Source organism: Ylistrum balloti, unplaced genomic scaffold, assembly GCF_031769215.1.
Source record: "Ylistrum balloti isolate Yb309-2 unplaced genomic scaffold, AGI_CSIRO_Ybal_v1 Utg371732, whole genome shotgun sequence".
Lineage (NCBI taxonomy): Eukaryota > Metazoa > Mollusca > Bivalvia > Pectinida > Pectinidae > Ylistrum > Ylistrum balloti.
The window spans coordinates 1-13413 of record NW_026782871.1 but is presented as its reverse complement, the minus strand read 5'-3'; the positions used below and the strand labels follow the sequence as shown (position 1 = coordinate 13413).

The window sequence follows — 13413 nt, the reverse complement described above, 5'->3', positions numbered from 1 at the left end:
GTCGACTTGTATTCAGAAAGGATGTTACTGTGAGCAATGTTTCTCTGCCATAATGTCACAATGATCTATCACCCTTCATCATTTAAATTAATATGCCTAACCATTCTATTTATCACAAATCAGACCGTACACAGACTGTGAATTTTATATGGCATCATTCTTATAATTGACGCGGACCGCGTGCGCGGTTAGATTATAAATAGTTATTGGTGATTAGCAGCGGTGTTGGAGGCGGTAATCAATGAATGTTGTTGTTCAGGGTAGATGTCACATCCGGGTACTAAAGTACAGCATCATCGTACTGTTTGTGCCACCCTGGCTGAGGTACCCGTATCTTCTATCAGAAATCATGTGCTATAATGTCAGGACTAGGTATAAATCAGCCAGTCACTTGGCACTTTATCAGATAACATTCAAACCCACATGGGTAATAAACGCCTCGGAATCTATTTGCCCACCCGAAAATGAGCGAGGGGCTCGTGAGAGAAACTGACCTTTAACCTCTGATGTATAATTGTGATAATATTTATTATTTACTGTTTAAGCGTTTGTAAGCTTTATAGTTATTTATATTTTTTTTAGAATTCAATTCTTTATTGAAGCAATCCGAAATACAACAATTGTATTAAACAGAAATACATACAACCTTTTGAAATAAATTTCATTTACAATCACAGTTATATTGAGGTAAGCTATTGGCTTTTACTACACTTGTTTCTTTGAATGACGTGAAGCTGACTTGGGGGTATATTAGTGCAGTATTAGCGACACCAATGCGATATAATCTTACTTCTAACTATACCATTAATGATATGTCTGCTTGTACATATATAGAAGCTCTATACTTATCACTAATATACCTACACACTTTCGGCTTTGTCTATGCTTATCTGATCAATATATATTTCAAATCAAATTGAAATTTTACGCTATTTAAGGCAGGAATAGAGCAAAATCAAAGCGGAGACTATTTATTTTTAAAGTTGATTTATTGGTACAAGAATAAATTGAATGGATTTGAGGTAATGCATACCAGCTGATTTGTGGATGAAACAAGGGTTGCCTTTTACAAGTGAATTATAGCAGTCAATATAGTTTATCTAGTTTCAAAAATGTGTTTATCGTTATAGATTAAACGAGGTTTTTATAGTATGCTTTGAATGATTTAAATATTCAACCAAAAAACACTTCAGTATGATCAATCATTTCAGGCCTTCCTGTTGAACTTTACGTTAGATCTATCAGAATAACAATTTCAACAGAAAAACAAAATGTAAAACCCATAGCATGAGGAAGGAAGATATTTTTTCTGTATATATTTTGTGAAAACAACATCTAAGGCCAATATAGATTTGTAAATACAAAACAGCATTTTGTTTCGTCATTGTCGCTTATGTAATTACAAAATATAAGTAACTCTATCTTTATAGAGCGTTATGTTACATCATTGTCGCTTATGTAATTAAAAATATAAGTAACTCTATCTATACCGAGCGTTTTGATATAAACAACGAAATGATGGAAGAGAATAATGAAATATTGAACAGAATATTAAACACGAAAAACACACAAAAAAGAAAGAATTCCATGATGCTGCTAGTTAAAGAAGCAAATGTTTTATCATTACATGTCTTTCTTGCTTACCAATCTACAATGAAGCATAAGAAAATGAACTTTTGCTTAAACAATAGAACCGTTTTCCGGAGAAAAAAAAAGCATCAACTATCCTATTTCATACAAAATGATTTAAATGGAAAAGTCGCGAACCTGTAAAAAGACACAGAATGATAAATGGAGTGAATATTTAAATTTTGTATCAAAGACCTGAGAAAAAAAGATCGGTAATACATCATGAAGTCTTGCGTCTTAGTATTGTCGTCAAAGATGAACGAGAAAGAGCAAGATTTATGGTAGAGAGCCATTATTGCTGAACTGTGACCAGTGTAGACGAATAAAGGTTCAACAGCACATCCATTTCCCAGTGTGACAGCAAGAATACACCGGATTATGTAACCCTGCACCTCATTACCACGGTACCAACCCGAACCTTCCGTTCCCGTGACACGAGGAGACCAGCGAGCCGATACTGACAGGTTCATGTGCCTTGCTAAGTGTTTGTCCTGTCCTACATAATAACAGAATAAAATCTTTAGAAAAATATTAATATTAAAAAATTGACACTCTAGAAGGACATAAAGATTAAGGAAACATGAAGTGAGTATATTGTCTGAGAATTTTGTCAAGTGTCCCGGAGAATATAAATCAGTCAAGTGTCGCTATTGAGGCTAGTGCGTGAAACGGTATCCCACCCAGACCCGATTACCATCTAACCATGTACAAATATGAGGATATTGAATCCGAGAATTCAATGGCGGAGGTCATATGATGTATTCCATCGAGATAACCCCGGCCCCGCTTGTCACTCAATACCGAGATATAAGCTACAGCTGATTGATGGTGCTTGTATACTTTCATACCAAGCTGTATCATCGTGTAGACAATGGAGAATATATAAGTAATAAGCACAGTTGAAGAATGTAAAGTTGTTTAGTTACTGTTTCAATGGTGAATCAAAAAGTATTGTGTACAATGTACAGTGCATTTAAGAGCCAACATTTAAGGCTTGAACGTTAGGTGTGGACCTAACAAATACATTTCTATTTTTAAGACTGTACAAAAGACACGCAAGTGTATATGATATTTTAATACAAATAAAGAATTAGATAAAGTAGAGTCAAACAAAGAATTTTTCTTGTGTCATACAGTTTTTTTAGTCCTCGAAGGACTCGTCATTAATGCTAAGAGCTGAAGTTTTAAAAATCTAGGGTGCGCATGAGGAAAATACTGAGTGATCGAAAATAAATCAAAATCTTGATAGAGAAGTACACTGACCCCATGCGTTAAAAATATTTGGAATTTTCATACATCTGATAAATTCAAAATCAAGTCAAGTACATATGTATATTTCTAATCTGAACAATACATGACAATTTGAAATTAAAATTAAACAAAATGTATATGTTCATATTTTCACGGTTTTCGCTGAAATTGAAAATGTTTTTCTTGATAATCATGAAAAGAGCTAATCTTTAAATCGCATTTTTGAAATTAAATTCTTGAAAATGGCGGAAATAACAAAATCTTAAACGAAAAAAAAAAAACAAAACAAAACAAAACAAAAAAACCCACAACCAGGTTGTAAATAGTGGCTTATCGAAATTTTAACTACCGTGATTCAAAATGTAGACTCTTAGCATCATTGCCTAGTCCGCGAAAGACCAAAGTCGTTTGTTATCCTTGGCCGTAGTTCCGTTCCGTTATCCTTGGCCGGCCGTAGTTCTGTTATCCTTGGTCGTAGTTCTGTTATCCTTGGCCGTAGTTCCGTTAACCTTGGTCGTAGTTTTGTTATCCTTGGTCGTAGTTCCGTTAACCTTGGCCGTAGTTCCGTTATCATTGGTCGTAGTTCCGTTATCCTTGGTCGTAGTTCCGTTATCATTGGTCGTAGTTCCGTTATCCTCGGTCGTTGTTCCCTTATCCTTGGTCGTAGTTAGGCCGTAGTTCCGTTATCCTTGGCCGTAGTTAGGCCGTAGTTCCGTTATCCTTGGTCGTAGTTCCGTTATCCTTGGTCGTAGTTCCGTTATCCTTGGTCGTTGTTCCGTTATCCTTGGTCGTAGTTAGGCCGTAGTTCCGTTATCCTTGACCGTAGTTAGGCCGTAGTTCCGTTATCCTTGGTCGTAGTTAGGCCGTAGTTCCGTTATCCTTGGTCGTAGTTCCGTTATCCTTGGTCGTAGTTAGGCCGTAGTTCCGTTATCCTTGGTCGTAGTTAGGCCATAGTTCCGTTATCCTTGGTCGTAGTTCCGTTATCCTTGGCCGTAGTTAGGCCGTAGTTCCGTTATCCTTGGCCGTAGTTAGGCCGTAGTTTCGTTATCCTTGGTCGTAGTTCCGTTATCATTGGTCGTAGTTCCGTTATCCCACTGTGTAACATATTTATAATACATGTATATGTGTTATTGTTTAATACTACAGCGATACTGCATAGTGTATTGGATGGTGAATATATGATTAATGGAAATGACATATTTCTCCTTATTTGAAAAATACACCTTAATGTGTCTATAAGTTGAAGGACTTGACAAAATCTTTCTTACATTTCTGATTATTTTGTTCAATTTCCGTCACACATTATAACCGTAACAACTGTAAAGAGAGGCATATTTCCAAAAGGTAGAAGAATCTTCTGTTTAAAAACCTTGACATCAAACACAACAAACAATGTTTCAACGAGAACATCGATCATTTCCTCTCGGCCTTAGTTGTATTATTTTTCTCATGGAACACTCTACTTGTTGTACAAAAGGCACACACGTGAATTGCACTTTTAAATATAAAGTACAGTCAAACAATTAATCAAACTGCATCATACAGCTGTTTCGTCCTTCTAGGACTCGTCATTAATGCTAAGGGCCTTAATTATGAAGCTTAGGAGGCGACTGAGGAAAATCCAAAGTGATCGAAAGAAAAGTTAAAATCCAAACGGCGAGGTGCAGTAGCCCCATTAATTCGACAAACTTCCACATATCTGATAATTCTATAGTAAATCAAGTACATGTATATATTCTGAACCATGCCACTACTGTGTAGTTCACAATTCTTAACTTTTGCGGCCCTTTGCCTTTCCTTAAAGTGAAAACTCATTAGATAAGAGAGAAAAATCGTTCTTTTAGTTTTGATTGGGTAAGGCGTTGCTATCGCTGCTACAGAAGAACTCTTTTTCAGGAACGAGTGTTCATGATTGCGCAAAATTCGTTTGGAGTTCTTTAAAATATCTTATTTATTTCAATTCTGTAGCATACAGTAATAATGATGTAAGAACGTAGCCTAATCAAATTGTACAACGTACTTAAAATTGTAAACAGAATATATTTGGTAAATGATCGGTCGAGCAAGTAGCCGATCAAACTATTAAACGTGTTTTTAAGGATTCAAGTTAAGGTTTAGAATCAAGGAAGGTCCCTATTCTGATCATAACAGGTAATCAGAATGACTATAACACTGATCAAGGTAAGATAGTAAAATTAATATTAATTGATATGTAAGTTCCTTGTTACAGCGAGGAAGCTGACAGCCTTTTGTAAGCAGGAAATGTTTTAAATATGTGTAAACATTGATCAAAGTATTGAATGCCTTATATTAAGGTCACAAGTGTGATATTGACACCTGAACGAAGAAAACGGACTTGTGATCCGTTTTAATTTTGTATTATGACTCTGTTTTTACCGAATCGCAACTGCTCTATCGTAGCATCTTACGGAAATTCTCACAAGAAACTCACTTGCAAATATGTCTTTCTGAAAACAATTAAGAGATGTTGAACAAATAGTCCGAAATAGTTGCTGCCAACTGAAAACTGTAGTCTAGCATTACTACCTATATCTGTAGTATAGGATCTGGATGAATTTCCATTAATATGAGGTTAATAAAACAAACCATAGCGAACTTTTTATTTTACTGAGTCTCTGACGACGTAAAAAGATAATTTCTTAATGTGTTTTATAAATGTCACGTGAAATGAAAACAATGTTAGATTATCATTATCTTATAGCTTTCTACTTTTGTAAATATTCATGACAGCAGAACCACACAAAATCGAATTGACAATGTTCTTACCATTTAAGTTTTCTTTTATTATTTCATAAAGCTTATGGCACCGGGAAGCTATGACGTCATAGTGGAAGTAAGGAAATCTTCAGCAAATCTCAGTTCCGCTAGATTATATTACCCATACGTCTAAACAAAGAGTAACTCAGTAGTTATATGCTTAAATAGTTCATCACAGATTCTTTTTTTCGGAATTCGTGTTTACCAACTAATAACCTTATCTTTCTTAGCAATACACCATCAATCTTAGAAGTCAATATGTTGAATGTAGCGCCGATTCAAAGCGGAAGGATAGTGATAAGGCTTTTCATTATAATCAATTCAAAGTTTGTTTCACAGTTAAATAATTCATATAATATGATTTTTGAATTTTTAATTATTGTTAAAATACTCTATTTTCAATATGAATATGATTAATCCGTGAATCCTTTCTCAATTCCAAACTCGCTGAAAATAAAGTGTTTTAAGTAAATTTTCATACCTGGTTTGACTGTATGCCGGAAGTGAACCAATTAATTCACGTAATATGATGCATTGTTTTATCTGGAACATTAAACTGAGTATTTTGCCATCAAGAAACTAAATTACATTAAAAATACATGTCATTACAATCATGGCATATCATATAACTTTGACATAATTAGCAAATTACTGCATGAATCATTAATCTCATTTCAACTTAGGAGAGAGCTGGCATTGCAGGATTAGAATGAGCTGTACTCAGTGATGCATACACAATTGAAATAAAATATTGAAACTCAACATGGTACTAATGGAGTTTGTCATATATCGTGCAGATTCCACTAGAACGTCAGGAATTTGAGTTCGAGGAAGGAGTGAGTGTGACACTACACATGCATAGACCTAACACCAGTTCATACAGGTTAGAATCGCTTCATAAGGCCCTGTATAATACTCATAACCGGATATGCCCTCGGTGAGATTCAGAACCTGGTCATCCGGGTTCCTCTCGTTACAATTCACCACCTTTCGAGGGGCAAGCTGACTTCCGGGAGTTTAGCTTGATGTGTCCCTCTCACATATATATCCCCTAGTGGGAGATAACTCTGTTAATCGTTTAGTTAGAAAGTGTGTCTGCTCAAGGCCAAATAATTTGTATGCATTTTAATGGTTGAATTTGCGACTAGACATAGAGTGTAAATTACAGAGCAGACTGTCAAACAGTTCTCAGGGGAGGTAATAATACTCTCCAGGATGTTCATATAGTAGTGAATACTTAACACATAAACCAACAGCGGACAATATTAAATTGCTCTCACAGTATGAACAAATTGTTCTCCGACACGGACATTTGCGCTCGGGTCCTGATCCACAGCTGGAATGAAGAACCCCGGTCCCACCCAAAGACATTATAGAAACAGAATTGATCAAAGTTGTTGTGACGATTTCAGAATTTAGCATGAGGTATTAGCTGGCTTAATAAAAGCAGAAAATTATAGATCTGCAGAGCTGGTAATTAAATATCTACCTGCTTTTTGTATTGTGTTTGCACCTGCTTATTATTTAGATTACTTGGAAATATTAAAGGAGTAGATGCACTTTGGCTCAAAATTGGCCTCAAAAAATCTTTTTTTTAATTGTTAGAAAATTCTTTAATCATGTACCCATTTGTGTTATTTAACAACTTATCAGTTGAAATGCAGATAAAGATAGGTTCATAACGCGTGTGATGACGTCACAAATTTCGCGGGAAAACGTCACGTTTACAAAAAGTCACGATTTTTTTCGATATTTTATGACTTTGAACGAAAAATTAACTACCTCCCCAAGGGTGTACCAATTTTATATTTATCATTGAGAACAATTTCCACATTATGTTTGCGATGCTCAAATATTTTTTTGGTACATGCCTGGGGAGGTATTTAAAATAACAAATATCTTCTGAATTTGTAACCACATTTCACGATTTTGGTGAGATTTTGACGTTGCCCAGCGTAACGTTAGCGTCGAGACCGACTACAAGATTGCGGAAGTAAATGGATGCTGAATTAAAAGACAATAACATGAAAAATGACTTGACTTATGTTTGTTAATAAAATTAGATAATAATAATGAAAAAAATGTATTTTGAAAAATGACAAAAATATCCATGGTAACAACTCCTAGATTTTGCAATCTCCTAGGCCCGAGTCTCATGCGCTACATTGTACGTTAGTCTAAACTCGCATAGAAGATCTTGCAAGTTTCAGCCTACATTTGAAGTATGTATACGTAGAAGAGCTGTCAACACATCTGCACATCTTGTAGAAGTTGTCTACTTCTTTAACAGGTATGTAACAATATTATGTAGAAGATATCCATGTTGTGTATTCGCGACATTGTCGTGATTTGTTTACGTTTGTGCATATGAGCAGACGTCAGATCTGACTTCGAAAAAATAGTCATTGTAGATATTCCTAGTGTTTTGATAAGTATGCAGTAAGTAAAAATACAATAACAAGTATAAAAAATAAAATAAAACCTTTTCTTTTTTTGTTAGTAAACGGTATTTTCCATAATAACGTTGTCTGAGTCTGCGTCTAAAAATAGAATTTTGCAACCAAACCAAATGCAGGGATTTATCGTCAGAAAAAACATAATGGCAAAACTGTATTTGCTACAGTGTTGTTTTCAAAACATACACTAACATATAAAAAATGAGAAAGTGTCCCTATATACGAGATATAAACTAAAGAGTCACTTCACACACCCATAATAAAATCAGTGTACATCCGAAGTGTGTTGGTTTTGATTTATATTACTAACAAAATCTACTCTGTGACGTAATCAGCCGCTGTAGTGTAATGGTGAAGGTGCGATGCTCTGAAGGTGTAGTTTTGCCGGGGCGAGTTCAAATCGCGGGCACACAACATATTATTTTTTATTCTTATTTTTTTTCTATAACTTTCACCTCAATTATTCTCGATTTTAATAGTTATATTCATCAATAATGTACTGATAGAATTAATAATTATAAATATTAGAATATTTTCAGGACGTTATATCATGTTGCTACATGTATTTTTCCATATAAATATCCTTGCATTCTAATACAAACAATTATATTTGCATCGATAGTCTTGGTGTTACAAATATTTCTTTTGGAGATATTGTAACTCTTACATCACGTCATTTTGCTGAATTGTTATCGACCAGGGGTAGTTTTTTTTCTATATATATTTTTTGCGTCGGACTTACTTTTGCTAGCATCAAATAATCAGCATATACGTGCAGAAACTAAAGTGTTAATTCTTATGGGCTAGGGTATAATTTCTCTCATTTATACTATTGTAAAATTAATACGATGAAAAATCTTATGCATATTTTCTTTTGAAGAATCCCAGTAACATAACGATCCTGAGGACCTGAATTCAAATATTTTTATGGATACATTTGATTCAGAAATTAAACGTAAGTCTTCTGCTTTGTAAGTTTCGTCAGCACAATGAATCGAACATTATTATATTGTGGCTATTTGATATTTTTGACCTAGCTTCATTTTTGGCTGCAGTTAGTTTATTGGCTTGTATATTTCGGAGAACTCTTGTTATAATGGCACATCCCTGAATAACTAAATGAAGTATATACATGTACATGCTTACATGTATATATAAACGTGTTTATATGCTCCAGATATACTGTATAGCCAGTATCAATGCTACATGTACTGTTACCAAAAACAAATTACGGGAAACATACGAAACACTGGCTTGATATATATTTTTTTTAAAACAGATTGACACTGGCATAATATACATTAGCTACTCTTTAAAATAAAGTTTTGTAAAAATCAGATTTTTCACCGAACTTAAGATTTAATAGATTATTTATTTTCATTATTTTCATTCTTTAAGGTTTACTAGTGATGTAATAGAAGACAGAGAGTAGCGAGAAAATGCCTGGAGATTCTTGAAGTTACATGTAAGTGTTTTAGGAAGTTCCTGAATTAATCTTATTTCTATGCTTCAAATTGTTAAGTAACAGAAATCTGAAATACTTGGAGGAGAATTCTCTCATTATCATGTTTATTTCCGTTTCAACTACAATATTTTATTTTAAAAAAGGTGACTGATATATGTATTGTAATAAAAACAGGTTTTTTTCTATTATACATGTGTTTAATGTAATTGTCACTGTCTGTCTCCCTCCAATTGTTTGTCCAGTCTTTCCTTGTTGGCTATTTATGAAGAACAATGATAAACATTTTCGATTACTTCATATGAGTCCAGCTACCAGCTTCTAAAATAGCTATTATTTTATTATTTCATACAGTATATACTGTATAATAAAGCAATTATTGACTTCTAGTAAAGTAATACAAATATTTAACACCCAGTCAAAGCAATGCTCATATCTGACTCGGGTCCCTGTTAACACATCAATTTACATGTTTGATAAATCATTGTAATAACATTATGAAGATCAGTATTGCATGATACACTGTATAAACAACAAGTGATGGATACAATGTTTCATATCTATTCAACATACAATAAGTAAATGCCCAGACGCCCTTTAGTTTCTGATGTTTGGGACATATTTTAATATAGTTAGTATCTATTTGTTTAGGATGCCTGGAAAGGGAGAATTTCGGTGTTGTTTGTTCTAAGAGAACAAAACCTGGGGACAGGCGCTTCACTAAAGGCAAGGAAAACTCTTCACTAAGAAAATATTTGTTGAAAACATATATGATACAAACAAAAGAAGAAGATGTCATTTGTGGAAAGTGTCGTATGTCATGTCATCGCTCAATACTACAGCGTCGTACACACATCGCTCAACACCACTCTTCAGTTGAAGCCCCTTGTAATAAATCAATAAAGAACATCCTTTCATCGCCGCGGAATATTACACTTTCAATCCCATCCACTGGAAGTAGCCACAAAAAATGTTTTGTATGCAATACTTACCCAAAGAAACTGGTGGTAATATCTCGTGACGCGAAATACGACCTCTTCCTGCAAAAAGGGGTTTTAGTTCCGTTCGGAGCAAGATGTTGTAGTCATCATATCGAGGATGGTCTATTGCAAAATGATGCTTGTGAAAACATTGCTATAAAAAGTGACCTATCTTCTCTTAATCGTACTGAAATAGTGGCATTGATTTCTAAGATTAGAGATGTAGCAAATACACAGCAAAGCAAACGCATTGACTTTGACTCACCGCATGCCCTTTCGAATGAAGATTTCATTACACTAACTGGACTATGTACACAGCATTTTAACGATTTGTGTACTCACTGTGCTGGTTCTGTGCGATCTTCAAAGAATAGGAGCATTAAATCTTGTGTCGGCATCTTTCTTACTAAACTAAAAAGTGGCATGTCAAATAAAGTCCTATCAACAGTTTTTAACATTGGAAAAGATTCTATTCGACGTGCAGTAACATCGGCAAGAGTTGCACTAGCGAAAGACTTTGTTCCATCAAATCTGGGATTTCAGCATGTTAGTCGACAAGATGTTATACTGAAACACACAAGACCACTCGCCCAAACATTGTTTGGAGGACTTATGGAACCAGCCATTCTTGTAATTGATGGCACCTATATTTATATACAAAAGAGTGGCCAATTTATGTTCCAAAGGAGGAGTTACAGCATGCATAAGCACCGGCCGTTGGTAAAACCTATGATGTTTGTCACCACAACAGGTTACATAGTGTCCGTGTTAGGTCCCCATTTTGCCGATTCCAAAAACAATGATGCCAGCATCCTGAATCAGATTTTAAATTCCAACATTCAAGAAATCAAGGAGTGGATTCAGGAAAATGATGTGTTTGTGGTTGACAGAGGCTTTAGAGATTCCATGGACCTCCTACAACAGCTAGGAATACAAACAGAGATGCCTTCTTTTTCCAAGCAAAGGAAACAGCACACTACCGGAGAAAGCAACGCTTCCAGGCTTGTTACTAAAATAAGGTAAGGTCTCTCTTTGTTCTGAGTAACATTTTACTAACTTTACCAATTGCTTTTACAACATATTTATAACTTATTTGTATTAATATATCATTAAAATGGTTAAAGGTAATTCCCAGTGAGAATTAGATACTTTCGATTTTATAAGTTGAACTGCATAAACCTGTCCATTTAGAAGATGTCGAAATTGAAAACAAAATTTATTTATTATAGTTACCATCATATGCATTTGAATACTGCATTTATTCACATTCAAAATGCATCTATTTACTATTTTTCAGATGGGTCGTTGAGGCTGTGAATGGACGGTTAAAAACCTGGAAATATTTGGATCGTGTGTTGCCAAACTCACAGATTCCATACATAGGCGATATTGTCAGGATTGTGTGTGCAATCTTCAACAAGTTCGGTACACCAATAAGCACGGGGGATGCAGAGCAAGATCAACTGCTAGGATCGAAAATGTTGCATTTGTCACGGAAGCAGAATTCTCTTTGGGAGAGAATTGAACGAGAAGGCCTCTTCAATCGACCTAGTAAGTGGCAGAAGATGGAGACCACAACTGATATCATATTTCCTGTTCTGACAGAAGAAGACCTGCGGAATTTGACACTGGGAGTGTATCAGCTCAAACTGGCACGGTCCTACACACAGGAACATATGAGCGAAACGGGAGGATATGAAGTATCTATCTGTAAAGTAGATGCTAATCTGATCAATGCCAAGATACAGAGCCGACATTTTCCCTCAAAACTTTACCAATTGTGGGTATCATTTGATGATTGTAATGTGCAAGGATGGTACTGTACATGCCGTGCTGGGGTGAGGGTGGTTGGGACTTGCTCCCATGTTGCATCCATCTTATGGTATATGGGATTTGCACGTCATTTAGACAAGTCCTTTGACTTTAGTAAGGACTGGACACAATATTTACAAGATGCCAGTTATACACCAGACCCAATCAGTATTGATGAGAGTGATGATGAAGGTAACACGGAGGAATAAAACAGCACAGCTTTACCGATGTAGCCATGTAAATTACATATAAATTTCGGAATCTCCAAAAATGTAATTACAAATGCACGATGGTCACTTGATCGACTGAGGAATTGGCTTTAATCTCGAATGACAATGTATTTTGTTAGTGCATAATGTTTATTTGAAATAACTTTTAACTTTTGTAAGAATCATTAACTGTAACATGCTTGATTTCATATCCTTTTCAAATTAACCAAGAATATAAAGATAAACGTGTACGGAAGTATTGACAAATTGTTGTACTGATTATTGCATGTACTGTTGCTATGGTGAAATATTTAGTTGCTATGGTAAGACATGGTTACTGTGGAATACCACCTATATGCTCTATTGTATCATCATATTTACATTTTTAAGATGTATCATAATCTAAACAGCCCTTGAGTTATCAATTTTCTGTGTCCATTATTGTATCTATTACAATCCGTTGCTATGGAGAGAGTTTGGTTGCTATTGTGTTGCTAGGAAATCTTAAACATGTAATATATGATGGTTGATCACAAATATGATATGATTTTTAAATCATACCATTGATATGTAAAAATTGATTAAATATTTTCACCAAATAATAAAAAAAAACAGTGAAATATCACTAAAATGTGCAAATAGACGGTAAAGAGTAGGTTGGTTTCCAGGCCCGTTGCTAGGCAACGCATTGTCAGAATTATTGAAAACTTGTTTTTTTATCAATGTCATATGTCCATGTTTGCATGATATAAAAATTAAGAAAATCTATGCTGGGGCCAAAATTGACCCTTAATGCATCTACTCCTTTCCTTTACATACACGAAAAGCAATTGAAT

The 13413-nt window shown here is 34.8% G+C and overlaps 1 protein-coding gene across 1 annotated transcript; it reads left to right on the top strand.

Annotated features, from left to right (window-relative positions):
• Nucleotides 1-10346: 10346 nt before the first annotated feature.
• Nucleotides 10347-12577, top strand: LOC132563447 (uncharacterized). Its single transcript, XM_060228205.1, has 2 exons — nt 10347-11575; nt 11854-12577. The coding sequence occupies exons 1-2, from the start codon at nt 10347-10349 to the stop codon at nt 12575-12577; spliced, it is 1953 nt and encodes a 650-aa protein (XP_060084188.1).
• The last annotated feature ends 836 nt before the right edge of the window (nt 12578-13413 follow it).

Excerpts from the sequence above, each read along its gene's own strand:
- LOC132563447 (XM_060228205.1), top strand. The coding sequence starts at position 10,347 with ATGATACAAACAAAAGAAGAAGATGTCATTTGTGGAAAGTGTCGTATG. Across the intron at positions 11,576-11,853 it reads AGGCTTGTTACTAAAATAAG|ATGGGTCGTTGAGGCTGTGA; the intron begins GTAAGGTCTCTC and ends ACTATTTTTCAG.